The sequence below is a fragment of the Trichosurus vulpecula genome, chromosome 1 (genome assembly GCF_011100635.1).
Source record: "Trichosurus vulpecula isolate mTriVul1 chromosome 1, mTriVul1.pri, whole genome shotgun sequence".
In the NCBI taxonomy this organism is placed as follows: Eukaryota; Metazoa; Chordata; class Mammalia; order Diprotodontia; family Phalangeridae; genus Trichosurus; species Trichosurus vulpecula.
This window is the reverse complement of record NC_050573.1, coordinates 562,020,951-562,045,825: the sequence shown is the minus strand read 5'-3', so window position 1 is coordinate 562,045,825 and position 24,875 is coordinate 562,020,951. Positions and strand designations below refer to the sequence as shown.

The window sequence follows — 24,875 nt, the reverse complement described above, 5'->3', positions numbered from 1 at the left end:
AGGGCACCATTTTTTTCCTTCAATAGATTTGTCAGATCATAGGATCTTCTAAATGGGGGTCCAAAATCAACTAATGATAGAACCAACATACTAGTTAAAAAAGTTAGTTGAAATGAACTCCAAATACAAATGGAGTTCCCAAAAAGGAATGAAGTCCTCATGGTAGGATCAAGGGAAAGATTATGGGTGAATGTAGCTTAAGTAGACCAGAGGAGTAGGCCATAGGGGTTGAGGAAATTGAAGAATTGGGAGATTAAGATTTTTGAGGGGACATCAATATATATGTGGAAATCTTAAATAATGGGACAAATTGAAGTGAGGAGGAAAGCTGTGAGCTAGGTACCGAAATCCTGATGAAACAAGGGAAAATGTCATGTGGACTGATAGACAACATCTGTTAGACTCTTGATTGCAGCTGCAGTGGGGAGAAAGGAGTATTTTAACTTGTCCCACAAGAATAACAAGTTGGTGAAGAAAACTGCAGCCAGTGTGAGAGAGGGTGGCCCTAGATGGCATGATTTTGGTAGCGGGGTAGGTAGTTGTGAAGGCAAGTAGATGTAAAGACTCTCAGAAGAAGAGGTCTAAAAATGAAAGGAAACTACAATAACACTTCATTGTGCAATATACCCTAAAATCTAAATAATGATTTAGATTTTAGATTTTATTTAGATTTAGATTTAGATTTTTAGATTTTATTTTATTTAGATTTTAACTTGTACATATGACATATGAACATTTCATTGGGCATTTGGATGCATTGCTATTGGAATCATTGTAAAAATTTCAGGGGTATAATAAAGGTCTATGTGTTTTCAGATAAACATCTTTCTCAATTTTCTTTCCCCATGCTTTTAGGAACATAAGCTTTGAGAATATATTATGCTATTTGAACAAGAAAAAAGACAATAGAATCTACTAAATAATGTAAATAAATGCCACACCTCAAAATAGATTTGATATAGGACATTTACTTTCTATGAAGTTATACTAACAATTCTTTCAGTAGATCTATTGATTACAGAAAAAAAAAAAACAGCCCTGAGCGCAGCACTAGGCAGTGATGGAAATAGCACTGAACAAAGAGCTGGGATACTTAGTTTTCCATTACCAAAACAGCCTCGGGATGATAAGCAAGTCATGTTACCCTTTTGACTCTAATTTGTAAAATGGGGTTCTTAATTTTCACCCCGCCTATCTTTCTTTGATGGGATCACTTTAAACAGTGTTATATTAAATGTGAGATATAATCAGAAGTGGAAATTTTGCAACATTAAAAATTCATTGATATCAAGGAATTAGGAGAACAAAATTGAGAAATGCAAGGGACCTTGGAGATCACTTCTTCATATTATATTTGAGGGAATGGAGGCCTTATGACCTAACCAAAGTCACACAGGCAATAAGTTGCAGAGCCAAGATTCAACCCCAGATCTTCTAACACCCAATCCCGTATATTTTCCAGTATAAAACATCACTTATGACCACTCTGAATTGATGAAACAACTGAATTACATTTTTTTCTAAAACAAGGCGGTTTTGTTGACACTATACATATAGAAAAAAATAGTCTCAAAACTTGTCACAGAAAAGATGACAGTAGGGGACTTGTCTCAGTGAATAGATTTATGATTAGCCAGTGTTTTAAAAGTCCTTAATGGTGCTAAAAATAATCTATCTCCTTAAAGAACTTAATATTTTAAAAATCCTGTTTAAACTACTTGTTCAGCAAACTCTTCTTTTACAGATAGCATAAAAAGGGAGTCTTTCAGCCTGCCCCATGTATTAATGACCAGAATCCGAATGATGAAGTTGACATAATAAAATATTATTTGTAGATAGCATTTATGTAGCACTTTTAGGTTTGCAAACCCTCACAGCAAGTCTGGGAGGTAGATGAAATTATTATCCTCATTTACAGGAAAGGAAACTGATACAAACTGAAGTTTAATGACTTTCTGTCTGCCAGCCAGCCAGTAAACACCTGAGGTCAGATTGCAGTTTATATCTTCCTTACCCAAGGTCCTGTGCTCTATCTATTCTATCCACATATTATGTTATGATGATGATGACGAAGATGATGATAGTCATTAGCTGATGGCAATGATGAAATACTCATTCATTCTCAAACAAAAATTATAAGTAGACATAGTAACCTATTAATATAGGTAATGGTATATCACTGCTCTTTCCAAAATCACTAATAATCTCCCAGCTCCCAAATAAAGTGGTCTTTTCTTAACCCTCATGCTTCTTGACTTCTCTGTAGACCTCTGACACTTCATCTTCCCTTCTTTCTAGGTTGTTAGGACACCACTGCTTCCTGGTTCTCTTCCTACCTATCCGACTGTTCCTTCTCAGTGTCCTTTGCTGGATTCTAATCCAGGTCTTGCCCAATAATGAGACCCACAGGGCTTTGCTCTGTGCTGTCTTCTGTTCTCCCTCTATGCTACTTCACTTGCTGATCTATCTCATCTGCTCCCATGGACTTAATTATCATCACTATGCTGATAAATCTCAAAACTACTTAACCAAGCCTACCCTCTCTTCTGACCTCCAGTCTCACATTTCCTGACTTTCAGATGTCAGACAACTGGATGTTCATGACAGATCTTTAATGTGGACATTCAATATTTCCAAAATAAATTCATTATCTTTTCCCCAAATAAGTTTCCTGTTACTGTTGATGGCATTGCCTTCCATTCCCTCTGGCTCCAACCCTGACTCCTCACTTTTGCATCTCTCCCATATCTGATCTTTTGTCAAGGCCTGTCAGTTCCACCTTTGAAATATGTCTCAAAATGTTCCCTTCTCTCCTCTGATACTGACACTGCTCTGGCACAGGCTATTTCATTTCATGCCTTGGCTAATACAATAGTCTGCTGGTGGGTCTGCCTCCCCCAAGTCTCTCCCAACTCAAATCCATCTTCTATTCAACTGCAAAGTGATCTTCCTAAAGTGCAATTCTGAACATGTTACCCGAATGCTCAATAAACTCCAGAGACTCCCTATCACCTCCAGGATTAAAAACAAAAGCCTGTATTTCAAAGCTGTTCATAACCTATCATGCCACCACCAAACTTTCCAGTCTTCTCACACTTCACACCTCTGTGGCCAGAGTGGCCTTTGTTTTCTTTGAGTGACTCAGTTTATCTCATTGAGCCTTGCTGGGTGCTGGGTCTGCGGCTTCTCTTCCAGGGCAGGAAACCCAGAGACCATGCCTGGGAGCAGAGAACTTCCTGTGTGACCTCTTCCGGGGCAGGAAGCCCAGAGACCATGCCTGGGAGCAGAGAACTTCCTGTGTGATGATTCATGGGGCTGGCTGAGGGGAGGTGTTGACTCCAGAGCCACACCCTATTTGGTGTTATCCTAGGGGAAGGGGCCAACTCAAGAACCAATTGGCCCTGGTCATTCAGGCGGTGCTTGATGATGTCAAAAACTCTATAAGAGGGGAGAAGATGGCTTGAAGATGCCTTTTTCCTTTTCCAGTTGGCATGGCAGCGGTGGCCAGTGTGACTCTGGGCCAGCCCGAGCTCTCAGGGTGAACCTAGATGTTGGTAACTATGAATTGTATTGGATCTGTTTGTTGATGTTTGTAATTTGTTTGTATTTTATTCTGAAGTTCAGGGTGCTGGTTTTATTTTCCCCCGAACTAAATGAAGGTTCTGAACTTCAGGGTGCTGGATTTTTCCCCTGAAGTAAATGAATGAATCCATATTTGGTCTGTCTGTTGATGCTTGTCTGTATGCTCCCCTGAACTAACTGAACGCTGGATTAAAGAAAGCTTGTCAACCCCTTCACCGTGCTTTCTTTGTTTAAGCAGATAAAAAGAACCTGTGCTTTCCCGGTGTGCCAGCAACCTCCTGGGTGCATCTTACACCCCCACTGCTAGCCGGATTGTTAAAACAACCTCCCCATGTACTCTTCAGCTAGGGGAGAGCAAGTCACTTAGCCTTGTTTGCCTAAGTTTCCTCATCTGTAAAATGAGCTGGAGAAGGAAATGGAAAACCGCTTCAGGATCTCTGCAAAGAAAACCCCAAATGGGGTTATCAAGACAACAATGTACTCTTCAATCCAGTGACAATGTTTGATAAACAAGACACACCATCTCTTTGTTCCAGATATTTTCTTTGGCTATCCCTCATGCCTGGAAGGCTCTACCTCCTCATTGCAGCCTTCTGGTTTTCCTGACTTCTTTCAAGACCCAACCAAAATTTCATCTTCTACAGGGGAACTTTCCCAATACTGTACCTCTTAATTCTTCCCTCTGTTGATTATTTTCTATTTATCCTATTTATAACTTGTTTGTACGTGTCTGCTTGTTGTCTCTACCATTAGATTGTGAGCTCCTTGAGGGCACGGTCTATGTTTTGCCTCTCTTTGTATTTCCAGTATTTAACACAGACTCTGGTACATATCATTCCATCCTTTCAGTCATACCCAGATATAAACTCAAGTCTTCTGACTCCAAGTGCAGTGATCTATCCTCTGTGCCACCTAACTGCCTGGCACGTGGTCGGTGCTTAATAAATGCCTGATGACTAACTGACATTAGATTATGGCTAACGTGAGCCAAATTATGCGTCCAGTTCATCAAAGCAGAGTAAGAGCACGGAAAGATGACAATTTCTTTCAGTGTTACTCAAAGAAAGAAAACCTGATTTTTTTGTTATTTTCATTTTATAGCTTATGATTTATAATTTATATAATTGATTCTATATTATTTCTATTTCAATCAAAGGCCGTTACATTTTAGATTCTGAAAGAAACTTGGAGAATAAAATAGGAGTTTTAAAAATGGCTTTTTTGAAAAGCTAAATGTTATTATATTTCTGGATTTTTAAGCCCTACAATATTTTATAGTAGAAAACAGTGGAAACCCAAATTATCATGTATATAGAAGAATGAGAACTTGCAAGAATGCAATTCCACACATAAAGGAAATTGACCATATTGGATATAACCAGTTTTTGTAAAAAATATACATTGTTAGCCCTGTCCAAAAACACAGAGTCAAAAAGAACATTCACTTCTAAAGTTTCAAAGAATACTCAAAATATCTATTTTAATTTTGAAATCTGAAGTAGAAGTTTAGGAAATATGAGAGAAAGGTAGGTACTGACTGTAGTCTAAATCATATTTTTAAATATTTAAGACTTATGAAACATAAACTAGTGACTATAATTTTTGAAGTGGGAATATTTCTTAAGGTTATTATTATATAGAGCAAGATAATTTGGAGATGTTCATCACTGTACTGGCCACAGGTTAGAGTATTTTGGGTCATGGAAATTTTAAAAGACCATCTACCCTGTAACAGAGAGGTTGCAATTGAGGGAATACCAAACACTGATGAAATCACAGATCCCTGAAATGCTGAAGTATAATTAATTTTATTTTTTCCAGAGCACAAATGTACAGATTTTTATAACTTAACAGTGTCTCATTTTGTTTTTGTTTTAATAATTTTAATTGCCTTTTCTTTATTGGAAGTATCATGATATATAAAACAGTAGCAGCCATATCATAATATCAAAAGAAAAGGCATTTCTCTGAAATTCATGTCCAAGCATTACTTTGCAAACAGATGGATACAAAGAATAAAGGCATCTTTATAGTTTTTTTTTTTTTTAACGGTAAAGTGGTTGGTCCTCTTACAATAAAACCAAATGAAATCTTTCCATATGACGAAAACAACTCATGAGATTTCTCAGAGGAAAATATATTCATGAATGTTTTATTCTTCTAATTGCTTCTCGGTTTGTGCATAAATATTTAGATACTATATTAATAGCTAATAAATAAATGTACATACATTCAACTTTATTATGTAAAGACCGATTACACATGGATACTTTAGTTTCAAATTCATGCTGACATAAGTTTTTTTTTTATTTCATTACTGCTCCTCCTGATTACTCTTACCCCTACAAGGAACCTGTAACATTAAACCATCTACAAGGGAAGAGTTTCTGAAGTATTTCATTGTACCCCATTCCACTGAAGGGATCAGCCAACAACAACAACAAAAAAAATCGAAGAAAAAGTAGTTTAAAGAACATATATTTAGGACTAGAAGATCCCTTCGAGGGATTTTAGTCAACCCCTTCATTTTACAGATGAAGAAACTGAGGCTTGAAGAGGTTAACTGAACCAAAGTATAAAAATATAAAGGGTACAAAAATCTGAAATAAGGATTCTAATATTATGCAAATTGAAACATTTTTACAACTACATGTTGGGAGCACATGCACTCCTTCAGCAACATAGAAACAACTCAGGTTAGTACTGAGTTAGAAAAAATTAAATAGGTGGCACACATTATTGCTAATAACAATTACTTATGAGTCATACATTAATATAATTAATTTAAGTGGAATGTAAGTGGAAAGGAAAATTAGTTTTTAATGTTAATTAGTTTATTCTTTTCATATCAGGGATTACAAAGTTGATTCACCCAATAAATCAGCCAATAGACACTTTTAAACACCTACTATTTGCCAGGCAAATTAAAATGTTAACGAGTCCATCTATGATGCTTCTTGTCATCATTATCATCACTAACATTTATATCTTCTTACAAACTGCCAGGCACTATGCTAAGTGCTTTACAATTATTATCTCCTAAGAGTTAATTATATTATTGATTATATTATTGTCATTTGAAAGGCATTGTGGAAAAAATGGTTAGAGAGTTAATCTCAAAACTCAGAAGATCTGGGTTTTTGTTCTTCTGACACATATTTAATGTATGATCCCAAGAAGGTCATTTAATCTCTCAGTGATCTAGTAAACTCTCCAAGACAACGAGCTGTAGGGGAAAAGCCCACCTAGATGGTGGAGAGTTACAAGTGAGGTTTTCACAGCAGTAAAATAATTCCCTATTTCCTTTACTGCTATTCCCTGAAACTATAACAACTGTATTTAACAACAAATCTATCCTTTTCATTTATTTTCCCTTAGATTTCTCTGGCAAAAAATTGGCAAGAAATGTACTTTCTGGGGCTTTAACAGTCATCTTAAAACCTCTATATTATTAAATTTATCATCCAAGTCTAAATCCATGAATATTTCTTGGTATAGAAGCTTAGACTTCAGATTGAAATATCACAAGTCTAAAATAAATGGCTGTAAAATTTGGAACCCTGAGTGTCTTGCAGTGGGTTTTTATAACATAAGAATATTTTCCGTTTGAATAGCTCAATTCTAGTTTTCTTAATTACCGAATTTTGAAAATCATGGTATTAGAGTGAATTATGATATTATACTTGTGTTAAATACTTTTCGAGAAATTTTTGTATCTTTCACTAACCTTATTCAAAACTTCATCATGTAGGGGGGCAGAGCCAAGATTGCGGCTGGAAAGCAGGGACCAGCCTGAGCTCCCTGCCGAGCCCCTCCAAAAACCTATAAAAAATGGCTCTGAACCAATTCTAGAACGGCAGAACCCACAGAACAGCAGAGGGAAGCAGGGCTCCAGCCCAGGACAGCCTGGATGGTCTCTGGGTGAGGTCTATCCCGCACACGGAGCTGGGAGCTGGGAACGGAGTGGAGCAGAGCCCAGCTTGAGCGACTTGGACCATCCAGATCAGAAGCCGGGCGGAGGGGGCCCTAGCGCCCTGATTCAGTGAGCTGCGGCAGTTACGAGACTTCTCGACCCACAAACACCAAAAACTGCTGAGAAGGTTAGTGGGAAAAGCTGCGGGAGTGGAAGGAGTTCGCGGTTCGGCTTCCAGCCCCGGGGGCAGCGGAGGTGGGGCTGCTACGGCTGCTGCTGCTTCCGGCTCCAGGCCCACCTGGTGGGAGGAATTAAGTGGCGGATCAGAGCAGGGGTGCACAGCCTGCCGAAGATCTGAGCCCAGTTCGGGTTGGGGGTCCTTGGGGAAGGAGCAGTGCTGGTGCAGCAGAGCTGGCACCTCCCCCCCAAACGTGGAACATAGAACTCTGCAGTCTACAAGCAGTCATACCCCACTGAAAAACTCAAAGGTCAAGTTAGTTGGCTGGGATTATGGCCAGGCAGCGAAAACACGCCCAGATTCAGTCTCAGACTCTGCATTCTTTCTTTGCTGACAAAGAAGACCAAAACATACAGACAGAAGAAATTAATAAAGTCAAAGAGCCTACAACAGAAACCTCCAAGAAAAACATGAACTGGTCCCAGGCCATGGAAGAGCTCAAAAAAGATTTGGAAAAGCAAGTTAGAGAAGTAGACGAAAAATTGGGAAGAGAAATGAGAAGGATGCGAGAAAACCATGAAAAACAAGTCAATGACTTGCTAAAGGAGACTCAAAAAAATACTGAAAAATACACTGAAGAAAACAACACCTTAAAAAACAGATTAACTCAAATGGCAAAAGAGCTCCAAAAAGCCAATGAGGAGAAGAATGCCTTGAAAGGCAGAATTAGCCAAATGGAAAAGGAGGTCCAAAAGACCACTGAAGAAAATACTACCTTAAAAATGAGATTGGAGCAAGTGGAAGCTAGTGACTTGATGAGAAACCAGGATATTATAAAACAGAACCAAAGGAATGAAAAAATGGAAGACAATGTGAAATATCTCCTTGGAAAAACCACTGACTTGGAAAATAGATCCAGGAGAGATAATTTAAAAATATTGGACTACCTGAAAGCCATGATCAAAAAAAGAGCCTAGATATCATCTTTCAAGAAATTATGAAGGAGAACTGCCCTGATATTCTAGAGCCACGGGGCAAAATAGAAATTGAAAGAATCCATCGATCGCCTCCTCAAATAGATCCAAAAAAGAAATCTCCTAGGAATATTGTCACCAAATTCCAGAGTTCCCAGATCAAGGAGAAAATACTGCAAGCAGCCAGAAAGAAACAATTTGAGTATTGTGGAAACCCAATCAGAATAACCCAGGATCTGGCAGCTTCTACATTAAGAGATCGAAGGGCTTGGAATACGATATTCCGGAGGTCAATGGAGCTAGGATTAAAACCTCGAATCACCTACCCAGCAAAACTGAGTATCATGCTCCAAGGCAAAATATGGATTTTCAATAAAATAGAGGACTTTCAAGCTTTCTCAGTGAAAAGACCAGAACTGAATAGAAAATTTGACTTTCAAACATAAGAATCAAGAGAAGCATGAAAAGGTAATCAAGAAACAGAAATTGCAAGGGACTTACTAAAGTTGAACTGTTTTGTTTGCATTCCTACATGGAAAGAGGACGTGGATGATTCATGAGACCTCAGTATTAGGGTAGCTGAAGGGAATATGCATATATATATATATATATATATACGTTTATGTATATATATAAGTGAATGTGTATGTATGTATATATCTATGTGTATATATATGTGCGACACAGGGTGAGTTGAAGATGAAGGGAAGATATCTAAAAGAAATAAAATGAAATTAAGGGATGAGAGAGCATCATACTGAGAGAGGGAGATAGGGAGAGATAGAATGGGGTGGATTATCTCGCATAAAGGTGGCAAGAGGAAGCAGTTCTGTGGAAGGAGGGGAGAGGGCTGGTGAGGGGGGAATGAGTGAACCTTGCTCTCATCAGATTTGGCCTGAGGGGGAATACCATACATACTCAGTTGGGTATCTTACCCCACAGGAAAGAAGAGGGAGGAAGAAAAAAAAATAAAATGGGGGGGATGATGGAGGGGAGGGCAGATGGGGGTGAAGGTAATCAAAAACAAACACTTTGGAAAGGGGACAGGGTCAAGGGAGAAAATTCAATAAAGTGGGATGGGATGGGAAGGAGCAAAATGTAGTTAGTTTTTCACAACATGAGTATTATGGAAGGGTTATACATAATGATACACATGTGGCCTAGGTTAAATTGCTCGACTTCTTAGGGAGGGTGGGTGGGAAGGGAAGAGGGGAGAGAATTTGGAACTCAAAGTTTTAAAATCAGATGTTCAAAAACAAAAAAAAAAGTTTTTGCATGCAATTAAAAAATAAGATACACAGGCAATGGGGCGTAGAAATTTATCTTGCCCTACAAGAAAGGAAGGGAAAAGGAGACGAGAGGGGAGGGGGGTGATAGAGGGGAGGGCTGACTGGGGAACAGGGCAACCAGAATATATGCCATCTTGGAGTGGGGGGGGAGGGTAGAAATGGGGAGAAAATTTGTAATTCAAACTATTGTGAAAATCAATGCTGAAAACTAAATATGTCAAATAAATAAATTTAAATTAAAAAAAAAAAGAAAGAGGAAAGAATAGAAAAAGGTCAGCAAAACTGATCAACATATCAAAAAAGTCTGAAAAGACATGCAAAGAAGCAGAACTGGGTCTCCTACCTCCAGGAAGGTGTGGGGTGTCTTCTCATACCTCTTCTTTGGGGGCCATGGTTATTTTTTTGTAATTTCGCGGCATTCACTTTTTAACTGTTTTGTGGTATAGTGGATGGAGTACTGGGCCTATAGTCAGTCAGACCTGAGTTCAAACCCAGACTCAAATGCTCCCTAGCTGTGCGACCCTGGGTAAATCCCTTAACCCCTGTCTGCCTCAGTTTTGTCAAGTGTAATATGGGAATAATAAAGGACATACATAACATAAAAAAAAAAAAAACTTCATCATGTACAGTGAAGCTCAAGTCTTGGTTGGTCTTAACAAACTGAACAAAAGCTGATATTATCTCCAGTATCAAAATATGGAAGAAAATGAAGTCTATACAGTAAGGCAAGTGATCTTTCAATTCCTAGAAAAAAAGCTGCACGTATTTTGGTAGGTATAGTTTTCGTTGTTGCTTAATAATTTCAGTTATGTCCAACTCCTTGTGTCCCCATTTTGGGAGTTTTCTTGGCAAACATCATCACCTTCTTCTTCCTCTTCTTTTTTCTCTTCTTCTTCCTCCTTCTTCTATTCATGGATCTATTCTTGGTCCTCTGAGGTTTGGTATTTTAACGATATTTTTCAAAAATTATTTTGTTAATGACAAAAATGACATGTTTAACAAGTTTTCAGGTGACAGAAATGGAAAGATAACTGAAATAATGAATGATGGCATCAGAATCCAAAAGGTAACTCTTAATAAGATACACTAATTATATCAAAATATAGATTTTTACAAAGACAGGATGGGTGAGGCATGGAAAAGAGAGTTTATAAGAAAAAATTCTCAAGGATTTTAGAGGCCTTCAATTTTATTTGGAGAGATGAGTGCCTCATGGCACCAAAAAATCTAATACTGATGTTGGGTGCATTAAGGGAGAAACAGTATACAGGCCTGGGAAGGAATATGTGAACCCTAATAGAGCTGGAAGAGTATGTTCTAAGAGTGCTCCAGTCCATCTCAGTTATTTCACAAATATTCACAACGGGCAGTGCTGTACGTTAGGGTTTAAAACAAAAGGCTGTTATCATGGTACATGTTAGCTCTCACCAGGAAAATCTTTAAACCTGACACGAGCTTTTTCGGTTCCTGACTTCCAAGATGGCCAAGAAGGGAGGCACAACGGGGCGCGCCAAGCAGGACCGCCGCCACGTGCAGCCCATCCACTGCGCGCCGAAGGACAAGGCCATCAAGAGGTTTGTCATCCGCCACATCGTGGAAGCTGCGGCCGTCAGGGACATCTCCGAGGCCGGCGTCTTCGACTCCTATGTGCTGCCCCCACTGTATGCGAAACTACATTACTGTGTGCGCCGCGCGATCCACAGCAAGAGAGGAAGGCTCGGAGGGATCGGACGCCCCCGCCCAGGTTCAGACCTGCAGGTGCTGCCCCCAGACCCCCTCCAAAGCCCGTGTAAAGAGCTGTCTGTCCATCAACATTCCCGAACCGATCAGAGGAAAATAAAATGGTTGGTCTATCTTAAACAAACAAACAAACAGAAAACCTTACACTAGACACAGAGATGGAGCTGGAGAAAAGGAAAGCAAGTAAATACATCTACCAGGAAAATTTTCAGACTTCAGTCATAATTATCTTGAGGTCATAACATGAAACTGAATTACAAAGAGCTCCAGAGACTGGATGATTCGTTTTACTCAAGTTACTTACTTCATACTTGTTTCAGTTTTGTGAATATTTTGTGAATAAATTGTTTTCTCAAGATGTATTTTGTGTATGTTTATACTTATATGAAAATATTTTATATTCCTGAAAAAGAACAGTGACTGCACAGAGAACTAGTCTAAGACATGGATTCAAGTCAGTCCTTTGACACATAATAGCTGTGCGATGATGAGCAAATGGCAACTTCTCTGTTTTTCATAGCTCTTTGAGACTACTAATTTTGGATAAATCACAAATTTGGATTGTTCGAGACAGTTTCTAAACATATAAGTTCACAATATCAATGAAATCAGATCTGAGCCATATTCAGACGATCAGAACTCCATTTTTCAAATGCCACCACCGAAGTACTTCTATTATATAGAGAATTTGTAAATTCTTGCTGTGTATTATACCGTTATCTCTTTCTTTTATGACACATTTTTTCCCAGCTACTCAGAATTTCCAATTATTTAATGTAGCTATGGAACTATTAAACTAAAGTGGCAATTTTTTCTTGAGATCTTAAATCCTGTCATATTATTTTTATAGAACATAAAGATATGAAGTTCACCTGTTATGAGGATCAGTAGAACCCAGTTCACATCTTGGATTGATCATGTATTGCTCAAGAGAAGAATAGGTCAGTTTTTTTTAAATCCTCTTTTCTTTTTCTCAGATATAACTACAGAGATAGCATTAGGCAAGATTTTCTCCTTCTCTATCATCCCTTCACTTATATCTTATCTATTCAAACACAATTGATACAATTATTCTATCTGTCTGGTTAAATATACTATAACAAAGAAGCAAGATTGTTATGGTTTCCATCTATAATTTGCTGATAGATGCAAATTTCTTTTCAATTCTTTGTAGAAATACCCACTCCCTCATTGTCATGTCAGCAAGGAAAGTATTCTTCTGGCATGAAAAAAGCTATAATTATATTTCCATCCCCATCTGAATAAAACTTAATTTACAGTATACATAGTGATAGTTCAACATAAGGGGAAGGAAGGAAAGGGTATGCACATTTCATTGTGCCTAGTATGTGCCAGGCACTATTCTAAAAGCACTATCTCATTTGATTTCTCATAACAATCTTATAAAGTAGGTCCTGTCATTATCCTTATTTTACTGAAGTAGACATAAGTGACTTGCCCAGAGTCACAAAGCTAGTAAGTGTCTAAGGCCAGATTTATACTCAGATCCTCCTGACTCCAAACCCAACACTCTTTCTACTGAGTCACCAGCTGCCTCAGTATAAGATATCAGCTAGAGGGGCGGAGCCAAGATGGCAGCTGGAAAGCAGGGACTAGCATGAGCTCCCTGCCAAGTCCCTCCAAAAACCTATAAAAAATGGCTCTGAACCAGTTCTAGAGCTGCAGAACCCACAAAAGAGCCGAGGGAAGCAGGGGTCTAGCCCAGGACAGCCTGGATGGTTGCTGGGTGAGGTCTTTCGCACACAGAGCTGGGAGCGGAGCAGAGCGAAGCAGAGCCCAGCATGGGCTGCGTGGACCAACCAGACCAGGAGCTGGGCGGAGTGGGCCCTAGCGCCCTGAATCAGTGAGCTGTGGCATTTGCAAGATTTCTCAACCCACAAACACCAAAGACAATAGAGAAGAACTGCAGAACCCACAAAATAGCAGAGGGAAGCAGGGTTCTAGCCCAGGACAGCCTGGATGGTCTCTGGGTAAGGTCTATCCCACATGGAACTGGGAGCAGAGCAGAGCCCAGCGTGGGTGGCGTGGACCAACCAGACCAGGAGCCTGACGAAACAGGCTCTAGCGCCCTGAATCAGTGAGCTGCAGCAATTACCAGACTTCTCAACCCACAAACACTAAAGGCAACAGAGAAGGTTGGTGGGAAAAGCTGCTGGGGACAGGGTGATAGAGTTCCTGGTTCAGCCACTGCCCTGGGGGCAGCGGAGGTGGGGCTGCAGTTGCTTCTGGACCCAGGCCCACTTGGTGGGAGAAATTAAGTGGCGGATCAGAGGAGGAGTGCAGAGCCTGCCGAAGAGATAAGTCCAGTTCAGGTTGGAGGTTTTTGGGGAAGGAGGAGTGCTGGTGTGGCAGAGCTGGCTGTAAAAGCTCTGAAATCAACAGCACATCCCCCCAAGCTTGGAACATAGTATTCTTTACTCTACAAGCAGTCATACCTCACTGAAAAACTCAAGGGTCACGTAAGTTGGCTGAGAACACGGCCAAGCAGTGAAAATGCACCCAGATTCAGTCTCAGATTTTGGAATCTTTCTTTGGCAACAAAGAAGACCAAAACATACAGCCAGAAAAAGTCAACAAAGTGCAAGAGCCTACATCAAAAGTCTCCAAGAAAAACATGAACTGGTCTCAGGCCATGAAAGAGCTCAAAAAGGATTTGGAAAAGCAAGTTAGAGAAGTAGAGGAAAAATTGGGAAGAGAAATGAGAATGGTGCAAGAAAACCATGAAAAACAAGTCTTGCTAAGGACTTGCTAAAGGTGACCCAAAAAAATACTGAAAAATATACTGAAGAAAACAACACCTTAAGAAATAGACTAACTCAAATAGCAAAAGAGCTCCAAAAAGCCAATGAGGAGAAGAATGTCATGAAAGGCAGAATTAGCCAAATGGAAAAGGAGGTCCAAAAGACCACTGAAGAAAATACTACCTTAAAAATGAGATTGGAGCAAGTGGAAGCTAGTGACTTGATGAGAAATCAAGATATTATAAGACAGATGCAAAGGAATGAAAAAACGGAAGACAATGTAAAATATCTCATTGGAAAAACCACTGACCTGGAAAATAGATCCAGGAGAGATAATTTAAAAATTATTGGACTACCTGAAAGCCATGATCAAAAAAAAATACCATCTTTCAAGAAATTATCAAGGAGAACTGCCCTGAGATTCTAGAGCCACAGGGCAAAATAGAAATTGAAAGAAACCATCGATCGCCTCCTCAAATAGATTCCAAAAAGAAATCTCCTCGGAATATTGTCACCAAATTCCAGAGCTCCCAGATTAAGGAGAAAATATTATAAGCAGCCAGAAAGAAACAATTTGAATATAGTGGAAACACAATCAGAATAATCCAAGATCTGGCAGCTTCTACATTAAGAGATCGAAGGGCTTGGAATACGATATTCTGGAGGTCAGTGGAGCTAGGATTAAAACCAAGAATCACCCACCCAGCAAAACTGAGTATCATGCTCCAAGGCAAAATATGGATTTTCAGTAAAATAGAGGACTTTCAAGTTTTCTCAGTGAAAAGACCAGAGCTGAGTAGAAAATTTGACTTTCAAACACAAGAATCAAGAGAAGCATGAAAATGTAATCAAGAAAAAGAACAAGAAAAATAAATTGCAAGGGACTTTCTACAGTTGAACTGTTTTGTTTACATTCCTACATGGAAAGATGGCGTGTATGATTCATGAGACCTCAGTATTAGGGTAGCTGAAAGGAACATGTATATATATGTATATATATATATATATATATGTGTGTGTGTGTGTGTGTGTGTGTGTGTGTATGTATGTATGTATGTGTATGTATATATTTACACACACACACACACACACACACATATATATATATATATATAGAGAGAGAGAGAGAGAGAGAGAGAGAAGGCACAGGGTGAGTTGAAGATGAAGGGATGATATCTAAAAGAATAAAATCAAATTAAGGGATGAGAGAGGAATATATTGAGAGAGGGAGAAAGGGAGAGATAGAATGGGGTAAATTATCTTGCATAAAAGTGGCAAGAAAAAGCAGTTCTGTAGGAAGAGAAGAGAAGGCAGGTGAGGGGGAATGAGTGAATCTTGCTCTCATCAGATTTGACCAGAGGAAGGAATACCATACACACTCAATTGGGTATCTTACCCCACAGGAAAGATGTAGGAAGAAGATAAAAAGGGGAGGATGATAGAAGGGAGGGCAGATGGGGGAGGAGGTAATCAAAAACAAACACTTTCGAAAAGGGACAGGGTCAAGGGAGAAAATTCAATAAAGGGGGATAGGTTAGGAAGGAGCAAAATATAGTTAGTCTTTCACAACATGAGTATTGTGGAAGGGTTATACATAATGATACGCTTGTGGCCTATGTTGAGTTGCTTGCCTTCTTAGGGAGGGTGGGTGGGAAGGGAAGAGGGGAGAAAATTTGGAACTCAAAGTTTTAAAAACAGATGTTCAAAAACAAAAAAAAAGTTTTTTCATGCAACTAGAAAATAAGATACACAGGCAATGGGGCACAGAAATTTATCTTGCCCTACAAGAAAGGAAGGGAAAAGGGGATGGGAGGGGACTGGGGTGACAGAAGGGAGGGCTGACTGGGTAACAGGGCAACCATAATATATGCCATCTTGGAGAGGGGGGGAAGGTAGAAGTGGGGAGAAAACTTGTAATTCAAACTCTTGTGAAAATCAATGCTGAAAACTAAATATATTAAATAAACTAAATTTAAAAAAAAGATATCAGCTATATCAATATATAATAGTAGCAAATCTGAAAGGTAAATCCAGTATTTTATTAACTTTCTTTTCTTTTATAGAAAAGGGCATTTCTACGCTAGACATTCTCTACATCACAGAAATCATAGGCTTGACCAATATTCAAATGAGACCTGCAATCTCCAAATGTTATTACCTTGCAAGCACTATTACACAGACTATTTAGAAAATCTTGGGGCAGCTGTATTGTATATTGTTATTTGGTTGGGTATTTTATTTTGCTGTAAATTTTTAATGTGTATTTTTTCTAGCTTCTCAGGGTTTTAAGTTGCCTGCATAATGTGACTGTGTGAATTATCAGAAACTAAATTGGCAGGTATTTCCTCACATCTTAGATCTTGCCACATTATTTTTAAAGGACATTTAGGTTTCAGTGGTTATTTCAGTTCCACGTGCACACCTTACTTTGTGACCAGTGGATCTGGGCCCTCAACCATGCAGACTTATCCATACGTCAGCTCGTCCATATTTGCCATCTAATACATAGAGATTTTTTGCTGTTCTTTGCTTTTTTTTTAATCCATTGGCAGATGTACTGATCACTGGTAGTCATAGACTCTAATATCTGCTTCACTTGTCTGATGATGAAGAAAAAAAACGAATATGCCAAATTTGCTCAAGTACTATAGCATTTTAGCATCAGACAAATCTTGATAATGGAGAAGAAGTGACCTTTTCAAAGCCTCTAAGTGGTGGTAGCCTTTAAAGAGATGTACTCCCTCTTTTCATGATTTCACTGACTGCTTTGTTCCTTTTGTCAGGGGCCCAGATTCAAGAATTATAAAATATGCTACTCTCTGCTTCTAAACATTTTGCACTCTTGATACACTAAGTCAGTCAGACTATTAAAACAATTTGATTTCCCCTTTAAATTAAGGGAACACTGTTCAGAAAGCAAGCACTAGTTTAGCTATTACATTTTCATCAGCTATGGTAGCTTGTTTCCATCTACTACCATATGCTAGTAACAGAAACAGAGGACTGAAAGGAAGATTAGTTTATCATCTTTGCTTCAGGCAAGTGCATACCTCCCATATGTATCTCTGACAGATGAGACTCACTCAATTTTAAAAGACACATAGTTTCTTAGCAACTCATTTTTAACAGTCTTGGTGTATGTATAGCCTTCTTTAAAACTAAATATATTACTCGCCAGCCAAAGCCTACTGTCATTTACTCTGCCCTCAGGGTTGCATGAATGACGTCTGATCATCATTTTGATGAGTAATAAAGTCACCCCTCTGCCTCTTCCAGTGTAGTTTATCTAATCTCCAACTTAAAAACAAACACACATAAAAATTATTTTCTTAGTTTTCAATCAGTTATTTAGTCAAGCACCTTGATTATTTTTATATTTTCTTCCTCTATATTTTCCATGCTTCCCCGGAATGCTAAGCGCAGAGCAAAATACATATTATTAAGTATTTAAAGTTTGCTCAGGTTAATGACAAGGTTTCTATGCTGACTATGTCTGTTTCCAATAAACCTATTTTTTCATGTTTTTAAAACAAAAGTACTCCATTTCTCTTGCATATTGTTCGTAGCTCTACAAACCAGTCTACAACTAGAAATAAATAGATCTGTCTTCTCATACTGAGCAACAGCATAGCAAACAGACTAAGAGCAAACTGAGTTCAATAAGATGTTATATTTTATATAATTAAAATAATTACTTGAGTCATTTGAAAGTCAGACATTTCTAGAATGGCACACCATTTAAGTACTTTTTTTCTGAGCCTCTTCCATAATGAATTTAACTTGTAGAGGAGAAAAATGTTGAAAATCAGCTTGTGAATGGGTATCTGTGTTTACCTTATTCACCACTGAAAAGAGACATTTACACAGAGTCGCATATCCAATTAGCTAAAATTGAAAATTATGAGCATTAAGAATTATAAATTATAAATACAAATTCATAATTCATTTCATAATATTGCCGTTAGTTTCCAACCTCAACTCTAGCATTAGCAATTCCCGCAAAATTTCAGAAGGCTTCATATGTGGAAAAGTAAAGATGAATAATTCAGATTTGCTGGTATGAATCATAACCATAAGCATTAGAATTGATGGTTATCAGTCTTTTTTCTCAGTGTCGGACCAGAGTTAGAATGGCAGCAAAATACCCATCACAGAACAGACGGTGAATATTTTTGAATAAATGAATTAATGTAGTAAATGGATATTTCAATGCATCTTTATGTACAATCTTAAGTAAATATAATCTTATCATATCATTCGAGTCTATGCCCAAAGTTGTGTTTCTCTCAAGTTTCACTCCTGAGATATTTATTATATTAAAGATAAGTCTCAAGGATAGGTACTCAATTGTATGTAAAATATTGGCAATATTTGACCACAAAGAAAAAACAAAACAAAACAGGCAAAAAATTTGTCAATACTTACTATCACCTCGGCAAAGCAACGGCCCCAATTTATAAGCAGCTTCAGAGTTTGGTCGGTCTGTATCTGTAATTACTATCTGAGTTACTGGCAGATGTTCTTTGTAAGAAAGGAATCCAGTATCATTAGCCCTGAAAAATGTAAAACACAACAAACCATCCTTAAATCAGCCTGATCAACATTCATGTCATAGAAACAAAAAGATATTTTCCTTGCACTCTTAAAAATCAAGATATGAATTTGCTCACATATACCAGTATAGGATCAGCCATTGCTCATCTGAAGGCTTAGAAACATGGCCATATTTTTCAATTAAGGTATTTAAGAACACAGAGCCTATTTTTCACCTAAATTACTACCTAGTAGTAAGTAGGCAGACCTAGAAGTGTGGTCATCTATTCAAGTGTGAGATTACATTTTTGACCTAATTAATTAGTTAACTGCTTTCTAGATTTAGTCACTTTATAGTTATTATTCAATATTTATGCGTGAATAAATTATTGCCCTACTGAAAAATCACTTCATTGGCTTAAAGCTAAGCAATCTTAATTCCAGCTATTTGACAAATTTATTTTATGATTTTTTCTTCAGTATTTCACTTCTCATTAACTTAAAAAAGTATAAAGCTGATTCTAGTTTCTGCTCTAGCATTAACTAGTTAAACGACCTTGGAATAATAGCTCTGTGATTCAGTTTGCCAGGCTGAAAAGTGAAAGACTTGGATTAGATGATCTCCAAGATCCTTTCCAGAACTAAAATTCCAGGGTTCTCTGACTAGAAAACAATGAGAAATAAAACATAGTTTAATGACATGCTGAAATTATCTTATATGATATTATGGCTTGATCATAAAAATTTGATAGTTGAAATAAAATATATATGAATTGGGTAGAAAAGTCACCTGCAGAAATGTAACTAACACTTTTCTTCGCCAAGTATAGCTCTACTTAGACACATTTTAGATAATTCACTTCATCAGCCTGAGCTTATCAAAAAGGATAAGGTTTCAAGATATTTGCATTCTAATCATAGTTCAGCTATTAACTACTTGTATGACTTTGGGTGAATCATTTGACAGAATTATAGACAGAATCTCAGATTTGGAAAGGACTTCAGAAGCCATCTAGTTAGACTCATGTGTGTATAGGAACATCCTTTACAATATACCTATCTTCCCTGTACCTCTTTATTGCTTTATAAAACGAGGCAAGCAGGGTTAAATGATTTGCCTATCACACAGCTAATAAGTGTCTGAGGCTGGATTTGAACTCTGAAGATGAGTCACCCTGACTCCAGATCCAATGCTCTATTTACTGTGCCACCTAGTTGCCCATGCATTAAACCTGGGTGGCACCTAAATCAGCAGAAATCCCAGATAGTAACAGCCTTTGTCACTAATACAACTGTCAACATAAAGAGATGGTACATTCAGAATTCTGCCAGCCACTTATCTTTGTAGATTTATAGCAATGAATATGAATGCATAAATATTTGATTATTCCATTTCTACTATGCATCAAGATCCAGACAGTCTCTCAGAAAAAAAGATTTAAAAATATTGCAGATTTCAAAATGTGGGTTTTTGGTCAATATGTTTGAAAAGCTTCACCCTCCACTACTCTAATGCCTTATTTTGGTGTGAAAGTGACCTGGTATTGAGAAAGCCATGAAAATCATTTGCTATTATACAGTGCTTTCAGGTTTATATGACACTTTACTTGTAAATCCATGAACTTAGGTGGTATATAAGGACAATTATTCACACTCAAAAAAATTGAAGATAAGAGAGGAGACCAAGCAGAGTTCTCAGCAAAACTATAGCCAGCTCTTTGAACATAGAGACTTTTTTGTTGAATGTTGGCTAAAATGAACCATATATAGAGTTTGTAAGTAGCCAATTCAGGAATTAGACCAATATCTGCTTACTTCAAGTTCAGGATTCTTTCCATCACATCATGCCACCGATATATTGTTTGGAGATTTGAACAATCAAGTTCAAAGGGCTTTAGGCATTGCTATGGTGATATGATTTATGTATGTTGTCCTAGCACCAGACTGGTGGAATTTGAAAAACCTCAAGATAACAAAATTAGCCGATGGGTAACAATTTATTTTTTTTTTTTCCCAATCACAGTAATTTCTATCAACCATCAATTAAGGCATAGTATTTCGAAGGACATCAGCAGAAACAGTACCTAAACTGGTAAAATCACTGATCTTTGAAGTACTGAAGTGTAAAATGAAAATAAAGTTTTCAAAATTGTCTAGGTTTCTGTCTGGTAAGATCCCATTCAATTTCTATAGTAACATATAGCACGTGTAACTATAGGAGATATGTATGTATGTGTGTGTATGTACCTACAGGTGGACTGTACAAACACAAATATAGACATGCACATACATGTGTTTCTGTATTCTGTGCATTCGTACGTGTGAGTACACACATAGACACATGGGTGTATATATTACATAGGTATTCATTTGTATATTTGTATATATATATATACACACACACAAATATGCACACACCTATTTGTATATACACAGACACACACACATATATGTGTATATATATATATACACACACACACATACACGCACATATATATTCCCCTTTGTGTATATGCATAAATATATGTGTTCAAGCACATATATAAACATATACACACACATAGACGTTGTTATTGAGTAGTTTCAGTCATGTCCTGCTCTCTAGGACCCCATTGGGGTTTTCTTGGCAAAGATCCTGGAGTGGTTTACCATTTCCTTCTCCAGCTCATTTTACAGATGAGGAAATGAAGCAAGTAGGGGTAAGCTACTTGCCCAGAGTCAGACAGCTAATAAGGGTCTGTGATGCCAATCAGTGATTAAAGATCTTTCCCACCCATTCAATAGGCCTCAGGTGGACCTAGTTAAGGGAGGCTTGATTAGAGGCAGGCTTACACCCTTTACTTACTAAGTGCTAAGCCCCAGGCTTATACCCTTTCGCTGACTGGGCATGAGGCCCTCGAGGCCTAAGAGGAGTATATATACCCAGAAAGTAGCCATTATCATCATAATTCAGCCCAAGGAGAAGAAGTAAGAACTCTGAGATGACAGAGCTGACAATCTGCAGACTGGCGACTAGCGAGCTACAGAACTCACAGAGCTATGGAGAAATAAGAGAGAGAGCTGCAGAGAGAGGGCAGAGCACAGTGGGACTCAGGGAGCTGTGGTGACCAGAGAACTGAGGGGGGAGAGAACGCAGGCGGTTGGGATTTGTGAGTGTTTATGGGAAGGCCCCAGCAGGGGGGAAGGTTACAGGATGACTTGGTTCTTTGCTGTAATACTGTGTTATAATTTTCTTGTTGTTACATTGAGATGGACTTAGTGGTTTTGGAATACAATTACTGCTATGTTGACTTGGGGATATTGGCTTTGGGATTTGATCCTCTGGTGTCTAAATAAATCTCAAACGTCCCATGCCTTCTACCTAGAGAATATCTTAAACTTTCCGATTCCAAATTATACAGGCATGTTCATGGTCATCTTCGGGGTCATGAATCTTGCCTTACTGATGCAGAGTATGAGGTCACATTTGAACTTGGGTTCTCCTGATTCAAGGGCCAGTACTCTATCTACTGTGACACATAGCTGCCCACATATAAGCAAATACACACCCATATGGACATACATACATAATGCATGTTACCTATAGTCACATTGCTATGTAAACAATAAGTATTTGCATGTGTGAGTCAATATCCATGTGTATATATGTGTGGACATGTGTCACCTGCAGTCACAGTGTGTGTTAATATAAGTATATGTGCATGCATACACATATATACACACATATATACATATGTTTGTATATGTGTATATGCATCTGACTATATATTAGGAAGTGTTTTTGAAAAATAAGTAACATGCCATTGAGAGTATCATGTGATTCAAAATGTCTGTCAAGTGAATACATTGCTTTATCCAATTAAATCTGGATTATTGAAGTTATTGGGGAAAAAACACAAGACAGATTATCTAAATACTGTGTGTTCTAAAAGTCTTAGTGCTATTAAAACTTAAGATGGTATTAAGACTTTTGGGATGCCATGTATAGTACTGATTGGAATATATTGCACGAGTTTACTCTAAGATATTTCACTTATCTAACTACTTATGCTTATTAGTATTAACTTGTAATATTCCCTGAGCAAACAGTTAATATAACAAAGTGGTTATATAAATGTGTTGGATAAAATACTGTATTAAAAAAGAGAGAGAGAAAAAAAATGAAGTGGTAGTAATGTTAAAAATTAGTATAATTAGGTACATATTAAAATTTGGAAAATTTTAGAGAACCAAAAAGGAGATTTTACATTTGTTTCTCCAGCTATTGGTGACTGGGACATACATCTATTTAAATAGATATACACGTACATAGTATACATACACACATGCATGTCTATATCTGTACATAGATATGTCCTTGGGCCTTCTTTTGACAAACCTCAGAGCATTAGCTCCAAGGCAATAAATCTATCTGAATTTAAAGTCTTAGAAAAGGTACACAGGATACTGAGAACTGAAATTTGTAATCAAGACCATAAAGTGCTTTTATTTCTATATATTCATTATTGTAAAGGCACAAGAACTGGTTCTTTCCTATATTCAAAAGGTCATATGGTTGAGCATTTCCAAGAATGGAAGAAGGAATAAATAGACTGACTGAATAATATTATTTATGAACATCTTAGTAATGTGGGAAGTCGTTCACCTTTCTACTTGTAGCTCCATTATTGGAAACTTCCTAATTAACTTTCTTGAATCTACCCCTCCCCTCCTCCAACTGCTGCCCTAATATTCCATTTGGTAGTGTCCACAACAGTCTATGAGCGCCTAGGATGCTTGTATTATCAACACTGTAAGGACTGGTTTAAGTTTTTTTTTTTCAAATCATACCGTAATTAAAAAAAATTTTTCAATGTAAAATTCTCTAATAGCTGTCATTTTTATGGTAACTTCTTGAATCTCATATAAAACAGAGTTTTGTACGAACTCAGGAGGATGGACATGATGAAAGGATGAAATATTATGTCATATCTATTTTTTTTAAGTGCTCTCTAGTGAGAGGAACACCATTAACATAGCATTTACGACAAATGTATAATGTAGGCCTCCTCTGAAGTCACTCTTAGGCCAAGGTAATGATTTCAAATGTTTCTGCAAACTAAGAGGAATAGTCTGAAAAGATTAAAAGAAATCCTCGGATTTTCCTTGGTAGTTGTAAGAGGCCTTAAGCCATCTAAATTACCGCCCCCAAAGCTCTCCTGCATTCAGGCAGGTAGAGTCAAGATGGAAGATTGGGGCAGCAACCTGAACTTTTCCAACATTGCCCTCCAAACAACATTAAAATTACACCTCAAATCAAATTATGGAGCAGCAGAGCCAACACAAGGTCAAAGTGAGACATTTTTCCAGCCTTATACGACTTATGAAGTCAGCAATAGATGTCAGGGACACTCCAGGGCAAGTGGTGGTAGCAGCAGCAGTGGTGGTAGGCACTTGTGGGATTCTAATAAAGGAACAACCAGTTCTCCACAGAGCTGAGCCGAGGTGCTGCTGCTGCCACTGCTGTATGGGCGCAGGCCCCGCCTCCACTAGCCACTGTTTTGCCTAACTCAACCTAAAATTAGGTACTGGTTCTGTCAAAGTGGTGCGAACCGGCTGAATCCCACCACTGGTGGTAGGCCCTGGATGTGACTGCAATAGGGGCTGCAGGAGCTGCGGCTTCAAGGGCCCTCTGCCCAGAGACTATAATGGGGTCAGAAAACTACCAAGAAAGAGATTACAAGGGACCCTTTGTGACACTGAGAGTAGCTGGTGCTAACTGGCAACTCTTATTTGCCCATACATAATTTTGGTCACTCAGTCACAAGGGAGCAGGTGCCCTAGTTGAAATCCCAATGCTAAGACGCACACTAGCACTTGGGCCTATAGGAGGGCAGAGCCACTTCTTGGGTGACTTCTAGACCA

General features: G+C 38.1%; 1 protein-coding gene across 6 annotated transcripts in view; it reads right to left on the bottom strand.

Annotated features, from left to right (window-relative positions):
• CNTNAP4 (contactin associated protein family member 4) overlaps positions 1–24,875 on the bottom strand; it is a 419,915-nt gene that overhangs the window by 66,299 nt on the left and 328,741 nt on the right. For all 6 annotated transcript variants that reach the window (XM_036741850.1, XM_036741849.1, XM_036741851.1 and 3 more), the window contains one exon: positions 18,864–18,991. In XM_036741850.1, the coding sequence (XP_036597745.1) occupies positions 18,864–18,991 (128 nt within the window). The remainder of the gene's footprint in view (positions 1–18,863; positions 18,992–24,875) is intronic.